At 34.5% G+C, this 26,111-nt stretch overlaps 3 protein-coding genes and 1 pseudogene across 3 annotated transcripts; 1 reads left to right on the top strand and 3 right to left on the bottom strand.

Annotated features, from left to right (window-relative positions):
- The first annotated feature begins 5,139 nt into the window (after window positions 1-5,139).
- LOC131154713 (5S ribosomal RNA) lies at window positions 5,140-5,258 on the top strand (annotated as a pseudogene).
- Window positions 5,259-7,289: 2,031 nt separating this feature from the next.
- On the bottom strand, window positions 7,290-8,097 carry LOC131153716 (uncharacterized). Its single transcript, XM_058106165.1, has 2 exons — window positions 7,546-8,097; window positions 7,290-7,361 (listed from the first exon to the last, which is right to left on the bottom strand). Exons 1-2 carry the CDS (start codon window positions 8,095-8,097, stop codon window positions 7,290-7,292), a joined length of 624 nt encoding a protein of 207 aa, XP_057962148.1.
- A 7,527-nt stretch (window positions 8,098-15,624) lies between these two features.
- LOC131153715 (uncharacterized) lies at window positions 15,625-16,412 on the bottom strand. The gene is made up of 2 exons (XM_058106164.1): window positions 15,882-16,412; window positions 15,625-15,696 (listed from the first exon to the last, which is right to left on the bottom strand). Exons 1-2 carry the CDS (start codon window positions 16,410-16,412, stop codon window positions 15,625-15,627), a joined length of 603 nt encoding a protein of 200 aa, XP_057962147.1.
- Window positions 16,413-24,206: 7,794 nt separating this feature from the next.
- On the bottom strand, window positions 24,207-24,994 carry LOC131153714 (uncharacterized). The gene is made up of 2 exons (XM_058106163.1): window positions 24,464-24,994; window positions 24,207-24,278 (listed from the first exon to the last, which is right to left on the bottom strand). Exons 1-2 carry the CDS (start codon window positions 24,992-24,994, stop codon window positions 24,207-24,209), a joined length of 603 nt encoding a protein of 200 aa, XP_057962146.1.
- Window positions 24,995-26,111: the final 1,117 nt, after the last annotated feature.

Here is a 26,111-nt window from a genome sequence, read left to right as displayed (position 1 = left end):
GAGAGCTCGAGGTTTTTATAACATTATTGGGAGTTAGAAAAAGAAAAAGATATATTTCTATGTTCATTTTGGGGAATGTAAATATTTAAGTTTTATATCTTTATGTTTTAAGGTTGTTGAGTAAGGAATGATTGTGAAAATACTGAATTATTTTGGGAGTTATGTAGTTTTATGGAAATGCAAGTGATGGATGATTTATTATGGATTATAGTTAGAATTAGTAAACTCTGGTATTATGTTATGGAGATTATGTTTATATTATTAGGGATTTTATCAGGTATAACGCGTCAGACTCAGGTTTAAGGGTTCGGGGCGTTACAAGAGCTGCTGCTGCTGCCTCTCATTCTCTCGCCAAGCCTACCTAAAAAAAAAACTAAAGAAAACTTAAAGAAACCCTACCTAAGCTACTCTCCCTTGACTTTTCAAAATCAACCCAAATAGAAAGGAACTCTCTAGCCCTTTAGCTCCAATTCAGCACCCCAAGGAAACACCAGCGCATGGGCTATGCAGCCCTCTCACGTGGGCACATCATTTAATGGGCCTTTATTCATTTTTTTTTCTTTTGTTAACACAGGGTCGATTTTGCACTTTCAAACCCAATTTTGACCTAGTAACCGTCTGTATCTCTCAAAGATAGAAACACAAAAGTTGTAAAGCTCTTTCTCATTGTCGCGGCATCCCAGGAGTGCGGGTGCCCCGGGCGGCGAAATTAAAAATCAATTTTGATTTTTTCAGGAAAAATATGATGTAGGAGTCGCCACTAACCTTTAGTGCGGTTAGAACACATGATTACTACCCCGTTAGGGGTAGAATCGGTCTACATTATCAGAGTTGAGGTCGGGAGTTCGGTTACGCGAGGGGAAGGTACGAGCACCCCCTACGCGCCCGTTCTTATGAACGGTACCTAATTAATTTGAAATTATCCCTAAGTTAATTTAATAAGTCTTTCAATTACTCCTTTTTATGACTTTATAATTACACGTGAAAAATAAATAAATAAATAAATATGATATAATATATGCATATATTCCCTCAGAGCTTAAGGTACGTAAAGCCCGAAGGCTCATACCCCCGCAATAAAATCATAGGGATTAAAAATCAAAATTACTTTATAAAATACGCTCCCAAATTTTAGAAATTTTATGGGTTTTCCTAAGTATGAAAATACTAGTTTGGGAGGTTTTGGATAATAGATATAATAATTTAAACATAATAAATAAATAAATAAATAAATGAAATAATAATAAACTAGAGTATTAGGATACCATAATATGTACTAATCAACGTATATAATAAAGGCTAAAATATCTAACATACCAATAATAATAGAATATAAACATATAATATAGACTAAGATAATGAGCATACCATAATATTAAAATACTACATGTGTGTTATAAACAAAAATACTTAAACATACCATAATAAACATAAACACGATGATAACAATAATAAATATCCACAAATAATATAATACGTAATAAATTACTATAATACTATATATACTAAACATACCATATAATAGCATGATACCAAAACACCAACAATATTACCTAAAATATTAAACTTACCATAATAATTAACATACTAAAAGTATCATAATAATAATAAATATATATATGCATTATCACACTAAATATAATAGTAACTTACCTAATATATACCAAAATGTCAAACTCGACCTAATAATCGATACCCTTGTATGTGAATATGTCAAAGTTCTAAAATACTGATACTAAATGTGTTAAAATACTAATATGAGTATGCATATATTAAATATAACAACAATAACAAAAGCGAAAGAAAACCCATATATGTTAGATATTAAAATATATACGACATGTTATACAACAACAATAATAATAATAATAAATAAAAACTATACATGTTAAATGATAATACCATATGATAATAATAGCCCCATAAACAATGATAAAATATATACACAAAATTAACAAAACAAAAACTAACGAGCATAATATAATAACCCCGCAATATGTATATGACAGCAGAAATAATATAGAATGTAAATCTATATACATAATAATAATACAGCTACTCCCCTGATAATCACATGAAAATTTCACCTTGGAGAGCACTGTGACTACAACCGTGAGGAACTGATGGCCGGAGATCCACGGGGGTACCACCGGGAGACGCCGACGGCGACGGGAGCGAGTGACGACGACGGTGGCGGGAGTGAGTGGGCTGCTGGGTGGTTGCTCCTGCGGGGACGGCCAGAGGAAACAGAGTCGTGGCTTCTGGTGTGGTTGGCTCTGCAGGGAGCGGCGGCGATGGCGTGCACGGGGGTCCACTGGTGGTTGGCCGGAGGGGTGGCTGGAAGTTGCTCCAGCTACGTGTTGCTGCGTCAGTGCCAGTGAGGGCTATTGGTTCGTGCTGGGGTTGTGGTGGTCGGAGATGATGGGGAGGCCACCGGTGGTGATTGCTGCTGGTGCTGGTGCTGGAGCTGGTGTGGAGGTGATGCTGAGATGGGGATGGCGTCGCTGGTTTGTCAAAGAAGGAGAGTTGCTGTGGTGGACTGTGCTGTGTGTGGCCGGGGAGAACGCCGGAGAACTACTGGTGTGGCTCGGTTGTGGGTGTGTATGGAGAGAATAAGTTGGAGAGAGAGAGACCCGAGAGAGTGGGCGCCGCTGTCTGTGCGTGAGGTGAGGTGAAGCTGGGAGATTGAGAGATGGAAGAGGAAGAAGATGAAGAGCCACGAGAATTTTTTTTATTTTTTTTTCTTCTTTGCTGTTTTGGCCTTGCTGTGCTCCCCGTGCACTGTGCGCTGCCATGCCATTATATAAAAAAAAAAAACTCAAAACCCTAAAGCAACTTCCTTCTTTGATTTTCTTTTTTCTTTTTTTTTATTCTTTTATTCTTATGGTAATAATAAAAAAAGGAAATAATAATAATAATAATTATCATAATAATATTAGTATCAATAAGGTAATAATAATAATACTACTACTAATAATAATAAATAATTATAGTAAAAAAAAAAACTAAGATACTATTGGTAAAATAATAATAGTATTAATATTAATAAAAATAAAGTAATAATACTAAAAATAATAATAAAAATAATAATAGCCAAAATAAGATACTAATGCTAATAATAATAATAATAATAATAATAATAATAATAATAATAATAATAATAATAGTAATATATCAAAAACAATAAAACAAATGAAAAATAAAAATAATTATACTAAAGTAAAAATAAAATAAAGATAATCAAAGTACTAGTAATAATAATAAAAATGAAAAATAATAATAGTAATGATAAAAATACTAGCAAAATAATAGTAAAGTACTAATAATATAAGAAAATAATAATAATAATAAAAATAATAATAAATAAAAAAAATTAAAAAAATATACCCAAAATAATAGTAAGGCAACACTAATTATAATACTAGTAATGAACAATAATAAATAATACAAATAATTATAAGAAAATAATAATAATAAAAATAAGGTAATAATAATAATATAATGAGAAGGGACTCCTTTGTTCTATTTGGCTAGGGCAAAAATAGGGTGTCTACACTCATATGTCCCTAAAATTTTGAATCATCTCGATCGGAGCTTGTACGAGAAGGTTATGCCCAGATTACGAAGTAATGTTAAAATAGTCCTTAAAACAGCGTATGGTAACTTTACGTTTGATTTTGACCTTGATGCAGTTAGTATTTCTCAAAACACAAAACACAAAAATTGTAGAGCATTTTCTTATCTTTCAACCACATCCTGAATCATCAGAATCAGAGGTTAGATGAGAGAGTTATGTACAGATTACAAAGTATTGTTGGTTTTTAGCTTCCAATAGTTTCCCTACAATAAAAAAATACCAGAAATTTATAAATTACTCAATAAAACTCAAATATTATAAATAGTACATAGTATTAAAATATTGAGAGTAATTAGGCATTTAATTAAAAATATAATTCATAATGCATGAAATAAAGAACCTAATTATGCAATTTAAGCGCGTAATCACACCCCTCTCTTGGGAATACGCCTCATGAAGAGTTTGGCTCAGCATGAATGCCTCACTAAGAGTTTGGCTCGGCATGAATGTCTCACCAAGAGTTTGGCTTGGCACAAAAACCTCTTGAAGAGTCGCTTGATACAAATGCCTCACGAAGAGTTCGTCTCGGGACGAACGCCTATGGAAGAGCTGCTCGACACAAATGCCTCACAAAGAGTTCAGCCCGTCAAAGCGCACACTTAAGAAATCGAGTCAGATCAGCCGACTACCCGAAGAGTTTGGCTCGAAAAAGCCATCTGTATGAGAACTAGCTCGGATCAGTTGACACTCTCGATATCGGCTCGGAAAAGCCATAGGCATAGAAGACCAGCTCAGATCAAGCCAAAATGCAAATACGCTTGGCTCGACCAGAGCCTTGTACACAGAGCTCGACTCAGACGAGTTGATAACTTGTTGACGAAAAAAAAAAGTGAGGAAGAGATAGGACTACTTTCAAACTTTCAAGAACAAACTCTGAAAATTCGAAATTAAGGGGGGGCAACTGATACACCTTAAATATATCAACCACTGAGTTAAAAGGAAGTTAATGCCCAGCATTGATGAGAGCGGTCATCACTCAAGTCAACTGATGGACAGAGCAATCGGTTCCAACTTAATAACGACTATAGTGATCCACGCCAATGTTGTAATGGCCGGAGTGATTTATGTTGGGTGCCATAATGGTGAATCCCCCAAGGGTCAAATCTCGCCACTTTAGAAAGGGGGTATTGCTAATAGAGCAATAGACAAAGGTATCTCATTCTAACCCATCATTACCATGCATACAACCTCTCTAAAGTAGTCTCTTACTTAGGCATCAGAGCGATCCTCCGGGGTACACCTCGAGTCCTCAAAGCCACTCTCATTTCTTTCTTTTTCAAGCATCGAGATTGGAAGGTTTGTCGAAGGTCCTTCGACTTTGTATCCCGCAACACAAATTATTAAATGATGTATGTTTAATTTCTCTAACAACCATTTTTACATCTTTTATCACCTTTTTATACTTTTCAAAGTTATCCATGTTTCTACATTTTTTCCCCATGTTTTATACCATTTTTTTTTTTTTACAGCTTTTTGAATATCTTGATCCCACCACTAAAAAAGAATGCGATCATACCAGCACTAATACACCAGGTCTCATCAGAACTCCGCAGTTAAGCGTGCTTGACTGAGAGTAGTACTAGGATGGGTGATCTCTTGGGAAGTACTTGTGTTGCACCCCTCTTTAAAAAAAATAAAATCTCACCACCAACATTGTTTTCTGTTCGAAAATCTTCCTTTTGACTTAGTTAAAATCTCTTTCGTTATATTTTTAATAGAGCAAGCTATCTTACTCTAAGGAGTGTTTGTGTCTACACCATCCTCTATAGTCCAATCACCATATTTTAACATTTTATCTTTAAATTTCATAATTTCTTCTCCCTTTAAGTTCCACGATCTAGTTCTCTTAAACAGATTTATTTTATCATTTGTTGTCCATTTTTAATACATATATCTAAGGCTAAAGCTCTATGTTGTGTGGTTAAATTTTCATCTGGAATAAATTTACAATCCTTACATGATAAACAATCTAACCTCCTAATTAAGAAAGAAATCTATTTGAATTTTATTTTGTCCACTTTTGAAGGTTATTAAGTGTTTTATATCTTCTTAAAGCATGTATTAATTGTAATAAGATCATATAACATATTAAAGTCAAAGATCATCTCTCCAAGCTAATTATTTTTGTCTCCATATTGATATACTCCATGTATCTCCTGTGAATATTTTCTCAGTCCCTAATATGCCTTGTATAATAATATCTATTCTTACAAAAACTGTGTCTTAAGATTTTATGATAAGTTCAATTGAGGAAATATCATCTCTTGGCCAAAGACCATTTTGATTTTAATATTTATAACTCCTACTCTATTTACGTCGACAACACTATCTTTTATGTTTTATCTACAATAATTTCTACCCCATTCTTATGTTTTTCTTTTCCAGTATACTAAAGTTTAAATCTTAACTTAACAATTTCCTTAGTTTTCTCGCACACCCTCTTAGTTTCTTGAAGATAAATTATATAAATTTATCTTCTAATCATTGTGTACACAATTTCCACGCTTTTACGTGTCCCGTAAGTGTTCCTATAATTCAAGCTACTATACTAACTTCTTGACCCACCCACGTTCAAAATGATGTGAGAACCTCCGCATATTTGACAATGTGCTTAGGCGTCGACACATTGCATCGCTTCGAGGTGAATACCTAGCCCACCCTTGCCCACGTTTTGCCACACTCGGGTGGTACAAGTGCAACACATCACTCATAGGGGACGCCCCAATGAATATTCAGTAAAGAATCATATCACAGTGATCTAAAGATTTTTATGTTGGTTGTCGGCTACCTAATGTAACCCTCCTCCTTTATCAGGGGTTGGGACCAGTTGTGTGTGAAAAGATTATGATATTAAGTGCCATAGGTGGAGTTGCATTGCATAACATAAGACAATAATTTGTAAAAAAGATTATTCTATTTAACGTAAATAAAAAATAGATCATTGAAATAACATATATAAATGATTACTGGCCCTCTAAAAAAAAATACAATTGCACTCCAAATTTATTTTTTAACTTATTTTTTTTTAATAAAATGACAAATTTACCCTCATTTTTTTGTGTTTTTGTTTTTTTTACCTTTTTACTTATAGAAATTAATACAAAGTGACAATGGTATGTTTTTGAGTACCATATAACGTCAAAAATGATATAATATATTAATTAATAATATTTTCAAAGAGAAAAAATTGGAGGACCATTTTTTATTTTTTATTTTTTATTTGTTATTTTTGCTCCTCTCCTTTTATAACATAAGCACCCTTTAATAGATAACAGAAGCCACGTGCATTTTCCTAAAAATTCGAAGATAAACACGGCTTAAACTAATTTAAAAAATGGTTACAATAATTCAAACAGGATAAAATGATAGCCCAGTTTGGCACTATCCAACGACTATCTTTCCATCCCATGCCCTAAACAAAGTGGCCGAGGAGAAACACAATTTTCCTGGAAAATTCAATATTTTCTGTACATGCAATTCCCAATTCACAAATGCACTAATTTAAACTGGCCGGATCCCACTGCTACCCCTACAAAAATAAGAATCAAGAGAACAAACAAACAGATAAATTAAAGACGGAATTAATCAAAACTAATTAAAGGGAAAAAAAGAAAATTTGGGATCAGCAAGAACATGCGGATGGAGTAATCACCTATCCTCTACGCCCAGGAACTTTGTATCTGTGGGCAGTAATTCCAGTTAACGTTGAGCCTGGAAAAAGAGCCTGCGTGCAAAGAAATTAATGCATCATGCAAAGCTAGAGATCTATAAACAAATGATTCGGGAAAATCAGATTCAATCAAACGAACCAAAAAGCAGAAGATGAACCTAACTTTCCTTTTTGTTTATTTTGAGTTCATCATGTGGGTTTTCGTGAGAACCAAACGGCGGCTAAGGAAGAAACTTACGTCTATTTCCTTCTGGACCGCCTTGGCTCGCTTCTTGGGCCTACGCGGGGGTTTGTGTCCCAACATCGCCAAATAATCCTCCTCCACCTCCTGCCGTGAAAGCGGTATCGTGAATTTCGCTTCGTCGCCGTCGATCGTCGCCTTGCGCGCAACTTTCCTCGCCCTCAGATTCCACTTTTTGGCGGTTGGAGCAAACGACGACGACTCCGCCGTGACCGCTTCCCATTCTCTCCCGAAATTAACCTTCAACTTATCCACCTGCTCTTGGCGATCGACCAACAACATCGTTCTCACCGCTTCGATTCCATTAAAGTCGCCGCCAATATTCTCAGCCCTCGGTTTCTCGAAATCATGATCGACCCGATGGTGAGCCCCGGACGATGGCTTGTGGGTTTTGGAGTCAGGTGAATCGTTTTCAGAGTTCAGTTCGAGGCACCAGCTGGGGAACTTGTCATCCCCCAGCTTCAAAGCCACCGAGGAGAATATACGCAGACGCTTTATGACCTTGTTTGCGCGCCCTTCCTCTTCCGCCGTCGCATCCGCAATCCCCATTTGATCGAAAGAAAGCTGTTTGATCTCTAAATTTTCTTCAACTGAGATTCGTCTCTCAGATTTAGAGAGAGAAAGAGAGAGTTAAACTGAAAGAATGGAGGACTGGTGAAGAAGACCTCCTCATATAGGGGCTAGAGAGAGAGAGAGAGAGAGAGAGAATCATCAAAAAGAGATTTTAATCTTTCATGGTCTACTAAAAAATAAAGTGAAGTACATGTGTATAAATTAATAAATGTGTTCCTACATACTTGGGATTGATGATGATGAAGAAGAGTGCCCGTATGAAAAAATAATCCTCCGATATATATATATAAGATAGGTTTTCAAAAAAGCTTATTTCCTCCGGCCATTCCGTTTTCATGTTATGCATGCATGGCTACTCTCCGCTCATTCTGAAAAGTTTGAGAGACGATAACTAATTTGATAAGATAGTTGGTTATTCCAAAGAATTCAGATGATTTCAATTCCCCTTTTCTTTTGACAATGGCATGCATGGGAGAACATATATATATATATATATATATATATATATATGATGCTGATGCTGCTTATGAAATTTAACTTTGAACCCAAAAATTCAGTCCATTATAAATATAATATATACATATTTTTTTAAAAGAAAAGATGGTGTCTCAAATTCTTCGAACACTTAATTAATTCATCAAAATAGTGGTTCGTCCCACTACCCTTCTCTACTTAACATAAATGCATTATCTCAAATATAAAATTGAAACCTCCATGGACTTGAACCCTTATAATTTAGGTAGAGATCAAGTCAAGAGGCACTATTATAAATATAATATTTCTCTTCTCAAATTTAGTGTTTGATTTATCTATTCTTTTCACAGTGGGTCATCTCTCCAGTGTGAATTCAATAGAATCATTTGAGCTTATGTTCTTCAATCTTTAAATCTTTAATGGGCAATGCCTAATTCGTGGCTGGATTTTCTTCAAAATTAGTATTCCTCCAAGCTTAAAGAAGTCTTAGAATCTTATGAATAATAATATCAACTGTTGTTTTCTGATAAATATGGTAAGAAACAAAATCACAGATCCTTTTGGGACACTCCATGCTTCATTTTTTAAATCTTTAAGAACATTTTGTATTAATGGAGTAGTATCTGCTCTGGTTTTTATTCTCTTAATTGAGTTGATTTCTTGAAACTTTGTAAAAATATCACTCTGCAATTTTAGGATTTTGAAAAATGGTAAAGGCATAAGAAAGCAATAGTGCATAACTGAGGGAGAGCATTTCTCTTTAAATTTTAACTCTATTAAATGCTCTCATGATCATTGTCATATGCCTTTATGAAAATTACTTTGCAAATTACTATCTACAATGGATTAAAAATGATTAATTTTCCTTGATGGATAGTTTATGATTTGTTAGTAGAGCTACCTAATTAGATGCTTAATTTGGAACGGCACCTGCATGGCTAATGCAGTGATGTGAATTGCATGCTGATAGTGGAATTAGGTTGCTGGATGTTTGAAATGATCTAATTGTTGAATACAACCATATTTTAAGTAGATGTTTTATGAGAAAAATGTCAAATTTACAAATGACATGCTACCGAAATTTCATTAAATTTTTTTTCCAAAATAAAACCATGTGTTAAGATGATTATGATAGATTAAATTAAATAATTTTTTAAAGGATGAGTGAAAAGTAAATGAATATTAAAATTTCATCTTTATGCAATCATTGCATATTCAAGAGAGCTGAGCTCCATTCCTTGAAGTAAGAACATAAAGGACTCATTTGCATCATTTCACTTTTGGTTACTGAGGCTATCCAGAAAACTCTGAACATCATATCCTCCTATTATAGCCCTATGTTCAAATATGGATTGTTCTTGATTATGAACATCATTATATGTCTTAATATCTATTAATTGATGCATTTGTGGCCTATCGGGACGACTGTACTGATCATAATATAATTGATAGATATTCAATATAGTCGGTCTAAGATATTTTAAAATGATTGCTTATACGACTTGGAACCATTAGTGAAATTAATCTTTGATAAGTATAAGGATTTCATTTCATTTAAGAAAGTATTCAAACTCATAGGGGAAGCATCTCTTATTATGCTCACTAATCTTTTTATGCTTATATGTGCACTGAACTTTCTGTGACATGTACTTAATTAAGATGATCTTATTGCTTTGCCACAAGTTCATTGAGTTAACCATACAATCTTGTTTTAAAATGCATTGATATAATTAGGATATGTATGGTTACTCCTAGTTATATTTCTTTTTAGAATTTACTTAAATGTGTAACTAGAAAGATTTTTGCTTGTTTAAGCTTTGAATTCTAGTCTCTGTTTCAGCAAGTATCATCCCTAGTACTAATTGATAAATATCGAAGGGAAATTTTTTCAAATCAATTTTTATGATGAGGACTATTTTTCCAGTAAAATTCTTCCTTCTCTTGCCTTATTCTTTATATATATGTGTGTGTGTGTGTGTGTGTTTGAATTGCATAACTGATGCAGTTAATACACATAACAATGCATGCGAACTAGTTAGATGGAAATTGTGTTCAAACCTACTATTTTGCTATCATATGCCATATGTTTTAAATTCTGATCTTTAACGGGTCTTATGATATAATTTTTTTATATTGAAATTGTTTGTATATATTTTTGATCCAACTGTGTTTATCATGTCATTTTAATTTTTTAATGGTCAGTTATACTATTTGTATGAGCTTAAATGCCAAAAAGGGGAAAAGTTTTTCTGAGCTAAAATAAAAACTATTTCAGAAAGGGGGAGTTTTCTTTTTAAGGTTAAGAAGTTTTTGTTTTATACTTAACCCTTTTACCAATGCCAAAAGGGGGAGAGGATTGTTGTGCAAAATGATATACTCCTTGCGTTTTTTAAACGAGCTTTAAATTTAAAATGATATACGTGTATATACTTTATTGCTAAATCTAGATGCATATTGAGTTGAACTTAAAATTCTCAACTTGAAATATCTCATTATCTTCTCTATGGATATGATTGAATTATAATATCTATTTTGAATTTATGCATTTTACTTTAGTATTTGTCATCGTAAAAAATGGGGAGAATGTTGACTTTTTGAATCCGATCTCGTTTTGATAATGACAAAACACAAATATCTCATCTGTGCATTAGTACTTGAACATGCTTATACTTTAAGCACGCAGACATGGTAAAGGAAAAATGGAAGTCTTAAGGAACATAAAGCTCACATACCTTGGCTAATTCCATAAGAGAGGTCAAAAGCAAATGATTGAAGATGTAGTTTTATTTCAATTGTATTGTTTTAGATTATACTTGTATATGCATGATCACATGATATAGTTGGAAGCTCAAAAAGGACCAATAGACTAATCTTAGGATGCATGCTTTTCATGAAATATTCATATGCATTCAACCTATGATGGATTTGGCTGAGAATCTGGTGCACTTGTCGACTAGTCCCTTGGCCTTGTTGACAAATGCATGAAGGGTACTCATGGATGAAAAAATACCGAGACCCCAAAAATCTCAGATAGACAACTCATCGACTAATCCCCTAGTATCATCAACGAATGAGTAAAGAACACTCGTTGATGAATGTGTCCACTCATCGACGAGTATGTTGCGTAAACTGACGCTCCTGCACTGAACGGGAAAACCTTTAAAGTAAAATACCACTTTAATAATCCAACAGCTGGGGAGCGTCTAGATGCCGAGGATGCCTATATATATCAACCCTAAAACCTAGTTTTATACCTTTTTACCAACGCTCATTGCATTTAGACATCTTTGGGCAATTATCTCAGTTTCCAAAGGGCATTCACATACATATCTTGCAAGCAATCCCTGGGTATTGAGGTTTGATAAATAAGGATTTTCTTTGCACATTCAATCTTTATATCAAAACTTTTTTTCCTCTTTCATACTCTTATATCTTATATTTTATTAAGAAGAAAAACTCCTGTTCTTCATCTATCCATCACTTGAAAATTTTACTTGGGAAAAAGTTTTGCTAAAGTTTGAATCTTTGAAAGTATTCACATTTATATTTTATTCAAATATTTCATCTTATTTCGTTATTACAAAAACTATTTGAGAGCAAACCCTAAAATCTCCAAATTATATAGTTTTGAGAAATCTTTTCTAGAGAAATACTGAATAGGGTTTAGATCTTTGGAGCAAACTTATCATATAAATATTTTTTATATACAAAGGTATGATCATATATTTGGTTTAGATCTTTGGAGCAAACGTATCATACATATTTCTATACAAAGATCATACATTTGTTATTGCAAAAGATTTTATTGAACACATCACATACAATCCATTGAACTTCATATTAAATTTTGTGAGAGTGCTTAAGAATTTATTGTACTCATTAGCTTGTTAAGAAGCAATCTGAGTGTATCCAAAAATATTCATTTGTTATTTGTATTAACGATTCGGTTTGTTAATTAGGACGAGAAAGTTGTGCCTCTTGTAAGCAGCTGAGTAGGAGGAAGTTGTGTCTCTTGTATGTAGTGGATTGTAACGAGAAGCTCTGTCCTAAGTTAAGGAGTGATATAGTGGAATCCTTGGGTAGTTTACCCAAGGCGAGGACGTAGGTCGGGTTGGCCGAACCTTGTAGAAATTGTGTTTGCATCTCTTTTTCCTTAACTCATTAAAATTTCCTTCTACGTTTAATTATTAACTTATTGTGTATGAATTGAATATTCATTACGATTGCGAGTAATTGGGTAATATTGATTATTTGATAAAGTCATCTAGCTTGTGCTTGTGAAGTTGTGGTTTTCGAAATTAGGATTTAAAGACCAAAAATTTTTAAATACCCAATTCACCCCTTCTCTTGGGATTACACCTAAATTCACACCATCAAGTATATGAGTCACATATCATAACAATATCCACCTTGGTGAGTATACGCCCCTTAGGAGAACCCGAAAACATAATTCGTTGCTCTACCTTGATCTTGGGACGTTAAGTTGGCGACCATCTCCTTTCTAGAACTTGGAGACATGAAGCAAGTCCAAGCAATGCTTGGACTTTTCAGTGGTAACCGGCTTTGTCAGGATATCTATTGTGTTCTCATATGTATAAACTTTCTCAAGTATAAGTTCACTTGAAGAAATTAATTCCCTGACCCTATGGAACCTTACATCAATATCTTTGGTTCTAACATGATACACTTGATTCTTCTCCAAATAGATGGCACTCTAACTATCACAATGCACCACAACTCCACCTTGTTGTATATCCAGGTCCTTGACTAAACCAGTTGTCGTAGGGTTTCCTTTGCAGTTTCGGCAACTGCCATATATTCAGACTTAGTTGTAGACAATGCCACCAGGGATTGTACCATGGACCTCCAAAAAATAAGCCCTCCTACAAGGGTGAATACATAACTCGTTGTAGACCTTCTGTTATCCATGTTCCCTACATAATCAGCATCAACAAACCCCACAGCTGATTGACTATCCTATTGCTTGCCGAATATGATACCATAGTTAGAAGTACTCGATAAGTATCTAAAAATCTATTTGATAGCTTCCCAGTATTGTCTACCCAAATTAGAGAGAAACTTACTCACCACACTTATTGAATGTGCCAAGTCGGATCTTATACACATCATGACATATATTAAACTCCCTATAACGCTAGCATAGACGACCTATGACATGTCCCGGATTTCACCATCGGTCGTTAGGCATTCAGTGGTAGACAATTTAAGGTGACTCGCTAGAGGCCATTATACATACCGATTTAGCATCAACCATGTTGAACCTTTCCAACACCTTCTCCACATAATCACCCTAGGATAACCACAACCTCCCTACAGCTTTGTCCTGGTGAATCTCCATCCCAAGTATCTTCTTGGTTGCCTCAAGATCCTTCATGTCAAACTCTTTATGCAATATATTCGAATCTTCAATTGATTTACCTTAGTTATGTTCTTCGTAACTATTAGCATGTCATCAACATACTGCAATAAGAAAATAAGAGAACCATTGTCAAGGTCTTTCACATACACACAACAATCATACTCACGCCTCATATAGCCTATCTGGATCATATAAGAATCAAACCATTTTTACCATTGCCTGAGAGACTATTTCAGCTCATATAGAGACCTTTTTAGTTTGCAAACTAAGTGTTCTTGCCCAGGTTGACTAAATCCTTCTGGTTGTGCCATATAGATCTGCTCCTCTAAGTCACCATGGACAAATATTGTCTTCACATCCATTTGTTCAAAATTTAGGTCATAATGAGTCACTAATCTCAGCACTACCCTGATGGAAGTGTGTTGAATCACTAGCGAGAAGATCCCATCATAATCTACTCTTTTCTTTTTTGAGAACCCCTTTGCAACTTACCGTGCCTCGAATTTATCTCATTCCTTCCTATATATCCATTTGCAACCTATCCCCCTCTTCCCATCTAAAAGCTCCACTAAATTTCAAGTCTAATTCTTATACAGTGACTCGACTTCCTCAATCATAGTGCCCATCCACCTACTTTTCTCTTTGTCGTGCACTGCCTTTTAAAAAGTAGTTGAATCCTTGCAACTTGAAACGAAAGCATAAGTCACTAGATTTTCAAATCCATAGCAAGAGTACATAAGTCACTAGATTTGTAAAAACGATTATTCTACTTAACGTAAATAAAAATTAGATCTTTGAAATAACATATATAAATATATATAATCAAAATATAAGTATCTTTTTTTTTTTTTTTAACATTGATTAAATAAAATATGGTCTAATTTAGATAATTAGTGACTTTTTTAAAACAAATAAAAGTTATGTGAGAAAATATATGATAAAATGATCCTACATTCATTAATAGCATACAAATAAAAGGGGGAACTCATTTCTAATATGTTTATAATTTAGGAAACAAACATTCAGATATGTCGAGGAACGGGTCCCCTCTATAGTTTTTCCATTGGAGTGAGTTGTAAGTTGCTGCATGTAAAAACAGATTAATTTTTTTTGAATGAGTCAACAAAATTAGTGAATTGTGATTTAGTATATATATTTTCCAAGTAAAAGAAGAAATTATATATATTAATGAAGAATATTTTCAACCAGAAGACCATTTTTTATTTTTGCTCCACTCCTTTTATAACATAAGCACCCTTTAATAGATGACAGAAGCCACGTGCATTTTCCCGGAAATTCGAAGATAAACACGGTTCAAACTAATTTAAAAAATGGTTACAATAATTCAAATAGGATAAAATGTTAGCCCAGTTTGGCACTATCCAACGACTATCTTTCCATCCCATGCCCTAAACCTAGTGGCCGAGGAGAAACACAATTTTCCTGGAAAATTCAATATTTTCTGTACATGCAATTCCCAAATCACAAATGCACTAATTTAAACTGGCCGGATCCCACTGCTACCCCTGCAAAAATAAGAATCAAGAGAACAAACAATCAGATAAATTAAAGACGGAATTAATCAAAACTAATTAATGGGAAAAAAAGAAAATTTGGGATCAGCAAGAACATGCGGATGGAGTAATCACCTATCCTCTCCGCCCAGGAACTTTGTATCTGTGGGCTGTAATTCCAGTTAACGTTGAGCCTGGAAAAAGAGCCTGCGTGCAAAGAAATTAATGCATCATGCAAAGCTAGAGATCTATAAACAAATGATTCGGGAAAACCAGATTCAATCAAACAAACCAAAAAGCAGAAGATGAACCCAACTTTCCTGTTTGTTTATTTTGAATTCATAATGTGGGTTTTCTTGAGAACCAAACGGCGGCTAAAGGAAGAAACTTACGTCTATTTCCTTCTGGACCGCCTTGGCTCGCTTCTTGGGCCTACGCGGGGGTTTGTGTCCCAACATCGCCAAATAATCCTCCTCCACCTCCTGCCGTGAAAGCGGTATCGTGAATTTCGCTTTGTCACCGTCGATCGTCGCCTTGCGCTCAACTTTCCTCGCCCTCAGATTCCACGGCTTGGCGGTGGGAGCAAACGACGACGACTCCGCCGTGACCGCTTCCCATTCTCTCCCGAAATTAACCTTCAACTTATCCAACAGCGTCGTTCTCACCGCTTCGATTCCATTAAAGTCGCCGCCAATATTCTCAGCCCTCGGCTTCTCGAAATCATGATCGACCCGATGGTGAGCCCCGGACGACAGCTTGTTGGTTTTGGAGTCAGGTGAATCGTTTTCAGAGTTCAGTTCGAGGCACCGGCTGGGGAACTTGTCATCCCCCAGCTTCAAAGCCACCGAGGAGAATATACGCAGACGCTTTATGACCTTGTTTGCGCGCCCTTCCTCTTCCGCCGTCGCATCCGCAATCCCCATTTGATCGAAAGAAAGCTCTTTGATCTCTAAATTTTCTTCAACTGAGATTCGTCTTTCAGATTCAGAGAGAGAGAGAGAGAGAGAGAGAGAGAGAGAGAGACTGAGAGAAATGGAGGACTGGTGAAGAAGACCTCCTTATATGGGGGCTAGAGAGAGAGAGAGAATCATCAAAAAGAGATTTTACTCTTTTAACTCAATGTCTACTAAAAAATAAGGTGAAGTACATATGTATAAATTAATAAATGAATTCCTAAATACATGGGATGGATGATGATGAAGAAGAGTGCCCGTATGAAAAAATAAACCTCCTATATATATATATATATATATATATATAAGATAGGTTTCCAAAAAAGCTTATTTCATCCGGCCATTCCGTTTTCACGTTATGCATGCATGGCTGCTCTCCGTTCATTCTAAAAAGTTTGAGAGTCGATAACTAATTTGATAAGATATATGACTATTCCGAAGAATTCAGATGATTTCAATTCCCTTTTTCTTTTAACAATGGCATGCATGGGAGAACATATATATATATATATATATATATATATATATATATATGATGTTGATGCTGCGTATATAATAGTATTATACCAAAATAAAATTTAACTTTGAACCCAAAAATTCAATCGATTATAAATATAATATATACATATTTTTTTTAAAGAAAAGATGGTATCTCAAATTCTTCGAACACTTGATTAATTCATCGAAATAGTGGTTCGTCCCACTACCCTTCTCTACTTAACACAAATGTATTATCTCAAATATAAAATTGAAACCTCCAAGGACTTGAACCCTCATAATTTAGGTAGAGATCAAGTCTTAAGTTTAGACCCACCCTTAAGAGGCACTATTATAAATATAATATTTCTCTTCTCAAATTTAGTATTTGACTTATCTATTCTTTTCACTGTGGGTCATCTCTCCGGTGTGAATTCAATAGAATCATTTGAGCTCATGTTCTTCAATCTTTAAATCTTTAATGGGCAATGCCTAATTTGTGGCTGGATTTTCTTCAAAATTAGTATTCTTCCAAGCTTAAAGAAGTCTTAGAATCTTATGAATAATAATCTCAACTGTTGTTTTCTAATAAATATGGTAAGAAACAAAATCACGGATCCTTTTGGGACACTCCATGCTTCATTTTTTAAATCTTTAAGAACATTTTGTATTAATGGAGTAGTATCTACTCTGGTTTTTATTCTCTTAATTGAGTTGATTTCTTGAAACTTTGTAAAAATATCACTCTGCAATTTTAGGATTTTGAAAAATGGTAAAGGCATAAGAAAGCAATAGTGCATAACTGAGGGAGAGCATTTCTCTTTAAATTTTAACTCTATTAAATGCTCTCATGATCATTGTCATATGCCTTTATGAAAATTACTTTGCAAATTACTATCTACAATGGATTAAAAATGATTAAATTTCCTTGATGGATAGTTTATGATTTGTTAGTGGAGCTACCTGATTGGATGCTTAATTTGGAAAGCCACCTACATGGCTGATGCAGTGATGTGAATTGCATGCTGATAGTGGAATTAGGTTGCTGGATGTTTGAAATGATCTAATTGTTGAATACAACCATATTTTAAGTACATGTTTTATGAGAAAAATGTCAAATTTACAGATGACATGCTACCGAAATTTCATTAAATTTTTTTTCCAAAATAAAACCATGTGTTAAGATGATTATGATAGATTAAATTAAATAATTTTTTAAAGGATGAGTGAAAAGTAAATGAATATTAAAATTTCATCTTTACACAATCATCGCATATTCAAGAGAGCTGAGCTCCATTCCTTGAAGTAAGAACATAAAGGACTCATTTGCATCACTTCACTTTTGGTTACTGAGGCTATCCAGAAAACTCTGAACATCACATCCTCCTATTATAGCCCTATGTTCAAATATGGATTGTTCTTGATTATGAACATCATTGTATGTCTTAATATCTATTAATTAATGCAATTGTGGCCTATAGGGACGACTGTACTGATCATAATATAATTGATAAATATTCAATATAGTCGGTCTAAGATATTTTAAAATGATTGCTTATACGACTTGGAACTATTAGTGAAATTAATCTTTGGATTTCATTTCATTTAAGAAAGTATCCAAACTCATAGGGGAAGCATCTCTTATTATGCTCACTAATCTTTTTATGCTTAGATGTGCACTGAACTTTCTGTGACATGTACTTAATTATGATGATCTTGTTGCTTTGCCACAAGTTCATTGAGTTAACCATACAATCTTGTTTTAAAATGCATTGATATAATTAGGATATGTATGGTTACTCCAAGTTACATTTCTTTTCAGAATTTACTTTAATGTGTAACTAGAAAGATGTTTGCTTGTTTAAGCTTTGAATTCTAGTCTCTGTTTCAGCAAGTATTATCCCTAGTACTAATTGATAAATATCGAAGGGAAATTTTTTCAAATCAATTTTTATGACGAGGACTATTTTTCCACTAAAATTCTTCCTTCTCTTGCCTTATTCTTTATATATATATATATATATATATGTGTGTGTGTGTATGTGTGTGTGTGTTTGAATTGCATAACTGATGCAGTTAATACACATAACAATGCATGCGAACTAGTTAGATGGAAATTGTGTTCAAACCTACTATTTTGCTATCATATGCCATATGTTTTAAATTCTAATTTTTAACGGGTCTTATTATATAATTTTTTTAATATTGAAATTGTTTGTATATATTTTTGATCCAACTGTGTTTATCATGTCATTTTAATTTTTTAATGGTCAATTATACTATTTGTATGAGCTTAAATGCCAAAAAGGGGAAAAGTTTTTCTGAGCTAAAATAAAAACTATTTCAGAAAGGGGGAGTTTTCTTTTTAAGGTTAAGAAGTTTTTGTTTTATACTTAACCCTTTTACCAATGCCAAAAGGGGGAGAGGATTGTTGAGCAAAATGATATACTCCTTGCGTTTTTTAAACGAGCTTTGAATTTAAAATCATATATGTGTATATGCTTTATTGCTAAATCTAGATGCATATTGAGTTGAAATTAAAATTCTCAACTTGAAATATCTCATTATCTTCTCTATGGATATGATTGAATTATAATATCTATTTTGAATTTATGCATTTTACTTTAGTATTTGTCATCGTCAAAAAGGGAGAGAATGTTGACTTTTTGAGTCCGATCTCCTTTTGATAATGAGAAAATACAAATATCTCATCTGTGCGTTAGTACTTGAACATGCTTATACTTTAAGCACGCAGACATGGTAAAGGAAAAATGGAAGTCTTAAGGAACATAAAGCTCACATACCTTGGCTGATTCCATAAGAGAGGTCAAAAACAAATGATTGAAGATGTAGTTTTATTTCAATTGTATTGTTTTAGATTATACTTGTATATGCATGATCACATGATATAGTTGGAAGCTCAAAAAGGACCAATAGACTAATCTTAGGATGCATGCTTTTCATGAAATATTCATATGCATTCAACCTATGATGGATTTGGCTGAGAATCTGGTGCACTTGTCGACTAGTCCCTTGGCCTTGTCGACAAATGCATGAAGGGCACTCATGGATGAAAAAATACCGAGACCCCAAAAATCTCAAACAGACAACTCATTGACTAATCCCCCTGTATCATCGATGAATGAGTAAAAAACACTCGTTGACGAATGTGTCCACTCATCAATGAGTACGTCGCGCGAACTGAAGCTCCAGCACTGAAGGGGAAAACCTTTAAAGTAAAATACCTCTTTAATAATCCAACAGTTGGGGAGCGTCTAGATGTCGAGGATGCCTATATATATCAACCCTAAAACCTAGTTTTATACCTTTTTACCAACGCTCATTGCATTTAGACATCTTTGGGCAATTATCTCAGTTTCCAAAGGGCATTCACATACATATCTTGCAAGCAATCCCTGGGTATTGCAGTTTCATAAATAAGGAGTTTCTTTGCACATTTAATTTTTTATATCAGAACTTTTTTTCCTCTCTCATACTCTTATATCTTACATTTTATCAAGAAGAAAAACCCCTGTTCTTCATCTATCCATCACTTGAAAATTTTACTTGGGAAAAAGTTTTGCTAAAGTTTGAATCTTTGAAACTATTCACATTTATATTTTATTCAAATATTTCATCTTATTTCGTTATTACAAAAACTATTTGAGAGCAAACCCCAAAATCTCCAAAGTATATAGTTTTGAGAAATCTTTTCTGGAGAAATACTAAATAGGGTTTAGATCTTTGGAGCAAACTTATCATATAAATATTTTTTATATACAAAGATATGATCATATTTGGTTTAGATCTTTGGAACAAACGTATCATACATATTTCTATACAAAGATCATACATTTGTTATTGCAAAAGATTTTATTGAACACATCACATACAATCCATTGAACTTCATATTAAATTTTGTGAGAGTGCTTAAGAATTTATTGTACTCATTAGCTTGTTAAGAAGCAATCTGAGTTTATCCAAAAATATTTATTTGTTATTTGTATTAACGATTCGGTTTGTGAATTAGGACGAGAAAGTTGTGCCTCTTTTAAGCAGCTAAGTAGGAGGAAGTTGTGTCTCTTGTATGTAGCGGATTGAAACGAGAAGCTCTGTCCTAAGTTAAGGAGTGGTATAGTGGAATCCTTGGGTAGTTTCCCCAAGGCGAGGACGTAGGTCGGGTTGGTCGAACCTTGTAGAAATTGTGTTTGCATCTTTTTTCCCTTAACTCATTTAATTTTCCGCTTACGTTTAATTATTAGCTTATTGTGTATGAATTGAATATTCATTACGATTGTGAGTAATTAGGTAATATTGATTATTTGATAAAGTCATCTAGCTTGTGCTTGTGATGTTGTGGTTTTCGAAATTAGGATTTAAAGACCAAAAATTTTTAAATACCCAATTCACCCCTTCTCTTGGGATTACACCTAAATTCACACCATCAAGTATATGAGTCACATATCATGACAATATCCACCTTGGCAAGTATACGCCCCTTAGGAGAACCCGAAAACATAATTCGTTGCTCTACCTTGATCTTGGGATGTTAAGTTGGTGACCATCTCCCTTCTAGAACTTGGAGACATGAAGCAAGTCCAAGCAATGCTTGGACTTTTCAATGGTAACCGGCTTTGTCAAGTTATCTATTGTGTTCTCATATGTATAAACTTTCTCAAGTATAAGTTCACTTGAAGAAATTAATTCCCTGACCCTATGGAACCTTACATCAATATCTTTGGTTCTAACATGATACACTTGATTCTTCTCCAAATAGATGGCACTCTAACTATCACAATGCACCACAACTCCACCTTGTTGTATATCCAGGTCCTTGACTAAAACAGTTGCCATAGGGTTTCCTTTGCAGTTTCGACAACTGCCATATATTCAGACATAGTTGTAGACAATGCCACCAGGGATTGTACCATGGACCTCCAACAAATAAGCCCTCCCACAAGGGTGAATACATAACTCGTTGTAGACCTTCTGTCATCCATGTCCCCTACATAATCAGCATCAACAAACCCCACAACTGATTGACTATCCTATTGCTTGCCGAATATGATACCATAGTTAGAAGTACTCGATAAGTTTCTGAAAATCTATTTGATAGCTTCCCAGTATTGTCTACCTAAATTAGAGAGAAACTTACTCACCACACTTATTGCATGTCCCAAGTCGGATCTTATACACATCATGACATATGTTAAACTCCCTATAACGCTAGCATAGGGGACCTATGACATGTTTCGGATTTCATCATCGCTCGTTGGGCATTCAGTGGTAGACAATTTAAAGTGACTCGCTAGAGGCCATTATACATACCGATTTAGCATCAACCATGTTGAACCTTTACAACACCTTCTCCACATAATCACCATAGGATAACCACAACCTCCCTACAACTTTGTCCTGGTGAATCTCCATCCCAAGTATCTTCTTGGTTGCCCCAAGATCCTTCATGTCAAACTCTTTATGCAACATATTCAAATCTTCAATTGATTTACCTTAGTTATGTTCTTCGTAACTATTAGCATGTCATCAACATACTGCAATAAGAAAATAAGAGAACCATTGTCAAGGTCTTTCACATACACACAACAATCATACTCACGCCTCATATAGCCTATCTGGATCATATAAGAATCAAACCATTTTTACCATTGCCTGAGAGACTATTTCAGCTCATATAGAGACCTTTTTAGTTTGCAAACTAAGTGTTCTTGCCCAGGTTGACTAAATCCTTCTGGTTGTGCCATATAGATCTGCTCCTCTAAGTCACCATGGACAAATATTGTCTTCACATCCATTTGTTCAAAATTTAGGTCATAATGAGTCACTAATCTCAGCACTACCCTGATGGAAGTGTGTTGAATCACTAGCGAGAAGATCCCATCATAATCTACTCTTTTCTTTTTTGAGAACCCCTTTGCAACTTACCGTGCCTCGAATTTATCTCATTCCTTCCTATATATCCATTTGCAACCTATCCCCCTCTTCCCATCTAAAAGCTCCACTAAATTTCAAGTCTAATTCTTATACAGTGACTCGACTTCCTCAATCATAGTGCCCATCCACCTACTTTTCTCTTTGTCGTGCACTGCCTTTTAAAAAGTAGTTGAATCCTTGCAACTTGAAACGAAAGCATAAGTCACTAGATTTTCAAATCCATAGCAAGAGTACATAAGTTGGACAACCAAATACCTTCAATTTGGAGTAGTCGTATCATAGTGATCTAAAATTTTTTACGTTGGCTGTCAGTTACCTAATGCAACCGTCCTCCTTTACCGCTTGAGACCAATTGTGTGTGAAAAGATTACGATATTAAATGCATCGTAGGTGGAGTTGCATTGCATAACATAAGACCATAATTTGTAAAAACGATTATTCTACTTAACGTAAATAAAAATTAGATCTTTGAAATAACATATATAAATATATATAATCAAAATATAAGTATCTTTTTTTTTTTTTTTGTAAAACTAATGAACATTGATTAAATAAAATATGGTCTAATTTAGATAATTAGTGACTTTTTTTAAACAAATAAAAGTTATGTGAGAAAATATATGACAAAATGATCCTACATTCATTAATAGCATACAGATAAAAGGGGGAACTCATTTCTAATATGTTTATAATTTAGGAAACAAACATTCAGATATATAGAGGGACGGGTCCCCTCTATAGTTTTTCCATTGGAGTGAGTTGTAAGTTGCTGCATGTAAAAACAGATTAATTTTTTTTGAATGAGTCAACAAAATTAGTGAATTGTGATTTAGTATATATATTTTCCAAGTAAAAGAAGAAATTATATATATTAATTAAGAATATTTTCAACCATAAGACCATTTTTTATTTTTGCTCCACTCCTTTTATAACATAAGCACCCTTTAATAGATGACAGAAGCCACGTGCATTTTCCCGGAAATTCGAAGATAAACACGGTTCAAACTAATTTAAAAAATGGTTACAATAATTCAAATAGGATAAAATGATAGCCCAGTTTGGCACTATCCAACGACTATCTTTCCATCCCATGCCCTAAACCTAGTGGCCGAGGAGAAACACAATTTTCCTGGAAAATTCAATATTTTCTGTACATGCAATTCCCAAATCACAAATGCACTAATTTAAACTGGCCGGATCCCACTGCTACCCCTGCAAAAATAAGAATCAAGAGAACAAACAATCAGATAAATTAAAGACGGAATTAATCAAAACTAATTAATGGGAAAAAAAGAAAATTTGGGATCAGCAAGAACATGCGGATGGAGTAATCACCTATCCTCTACGCCCAGGAACTTTGTATCTGTGGGCTGTAATTCCAGTTAACGTTGAGCCTGGAAAAAGAGCCTGCGTGCAAAGAAATTAATGCATCATGCAAAGCTAGAGATCTATAAACAAATGATTCGGGAAAACCAGATTCAATCAAACAAACCAAAAAGCAGAAGATGAACCCAACTTTCCTGTTTGTTTATTTTGAATTCATAATGTGGGTTTTCTTGAGAACCAAACGGCGGCTAAAGGAAGAAACTTACGTCTATTTCCTTCTGGACCGCCTTGGCTCGCTTCTTGGGCCTACGCGGGGGTTTGTGTCCCAACATCGCCAAATAATCCTCCTCCACCTCCTGCCGTGAAAGCGGTATCGTGAATTTCGCTTTGTCGCCGTCGATCGTCGCCTTGCGCTCAACTTTCCTCGCCCTCAGATTCCACGGCTTGGCGGTGGGAGCAAACGACGACGACTCCGCCGTGACCGCTTCCCATTCTCTCCCGAAATTAACCTTCAACTTATCCAACAGCGTCGTTCTCACCGCTTCGATTCCATTAAAGTCGCAGCCAATATTCTCAGCCCTCGGCTTCTCGAAGTCATGATCGACCCGATGGTGAGCCCCGGACGATAGCTTGTTGGTTTTGGAGTCAGGTGAATCGTTTTCAGAGTTCAGTTCGAGGCACCGACTGGGGAACTTGTCATCCCCCAGCTTCAAAGCCACCGAGGAGAATATACGCAGACGCTTTATGACCTTGTTTGCGCGCCCTTCCTCTTCCGCCGTCGCATCTGCAATCCCCATTGATCGAAAGAAAGCTCTTTGATCTCTAAATTTTCTTCAACTGAGATTCGTCTCTCAGATTCAGAGAGAGGGAGAGAGAGAGAGAGAGAGAGAGACTGAGAGAAATGGAGGACTGGTCTTATATAGGGGCTAGAGAGAGAGAGAGAGAATCATCAAAAAGAGATTTTACTCTTTTAACTCATGGTCTACTAAAATACAAGGTGAAGTACATATGTATAAATTAATAAATGTGTTCCTAAATACATGGGATGGATGATGATGAAGAAGAGTGCCCGTACGAAAAAATAAACCTCTTATATATATATATATATATATATATATATATATATATAAAAGATAGGTTTCCAAAAAAGCTTATTTCATCCGGCCATTTCGTTTTTACGTTATGCATGCATGGCTGCTCTCCGTTCATTCTAAAATGTTTGAGAGACGATAACTAATTTTATAAGATATATGACTGTTCCGAAGAATTCAGATGATTTCAATTCCCTTTTTCTTTTAACAATGGCTAGCATGGGAGAACATATATATATATATATATATATATGATGTTGATGCTGCGTATATAATAGTATTATACCAAAATAAAATTTAACTTTGAACCCAAAAATTCAATCCATTATAAATATAATGTCTACATATTTTTTAAAAGAAAAGATGGTGTCTCAAATTCTTTGAACACTTGATTAATTCATCAGAATAGTGGTTCGTCCCACCACTCTTCTCTACTTAACACAAATGTATTATCTCAAATATAAAATTGAAACCTCCAAGGACTTGAACCCTCATAATTTTGGTAGAGATCAAGTCTTAAGTTTAGACCGATTCTTAAGAGGCACTATTATAAATATAGTATTTCTCTTCTCAAATTTAGTGCTTGATTTATCTATTCTTTTCACAGTGGGTCATCTCTCCGGTGTGAATTCAATAAAATCAATTGAGCTTATGTTCTTCAATCTTTAAATCTTTAATGGGCAATGCCTAATTCGTGGCTAAATTTTCTTCAAAATTAGTATTCCTCCAAGCATAAGGATAGCCTTCGAATTTTATGAATAATACTCTCAAGTTTTGTTTCCTGATAAATATAGTAAGAAACAAATTCCCAGATCCTTTTGGG

The sequence above is a fragment of the Malania oleifera genome, chromosome 4 (assembly GCF_029873635.1).
Source record: "Malania oleifera isolate guangnan ecotype guangnan chromosome 4, ASM2987363v1, whole genome shotgun sequence".
NCBI lineage: Eukaryota > Viridiplantae > Streptophyta > Magnoliopsida > Santalales > Ximeniaceae > Malania > Malania oleifera.
Note: the sequence above shows the minus strand (reverse complement) of the source record. Positions and strands in the feature narration are given on the sequence as shown.

Coding starts and splice junctions, on each gene's coding strand:
- LOC131153714 (XM_058106163.1), bottom strand. CDS start 24,994: ATGGGGATTGCAGATGCGACGGCGGAAGAGGAAGGGCGCGCAAACAAG. Junction 24,279..24,463: donor CGGTCCAGAAGGAAATAGAC/GTAAGTTTCTTC, acceptor CTTTGCACGCAG/GCTCTTTTTCCAGGCTCAAC.
- LOC131153715 (XM_058106164.1), bottom strand. CDS start 16,412: ATGGGGATTGCGGATGCGACGGCGGAAGAGGAAGGGCGCGCAAACAAG. Junction 15,697..15,881: donor CGGTCCAGAAGGAAATAGAC/GTAAGTTTCTTC, acceptor CTTTGCACGCAG/GCTCTTTTTCCAGGCTCAAC.
- LOC131153716 (XM_058106165.1), bottom strand. CDS start 8,097: ATGGGGATTGCGGATGCGACGGCGGAAGAGGAAGGGCGCGCAAACAAG. Junction 7,362..7,545: donor CGGTCCAGAAGGAAATAGAC/GTAAGTTTCTTC, acceptor CTTTGCACGCAG/GCTCTTTTTCCAGGCTCAAC.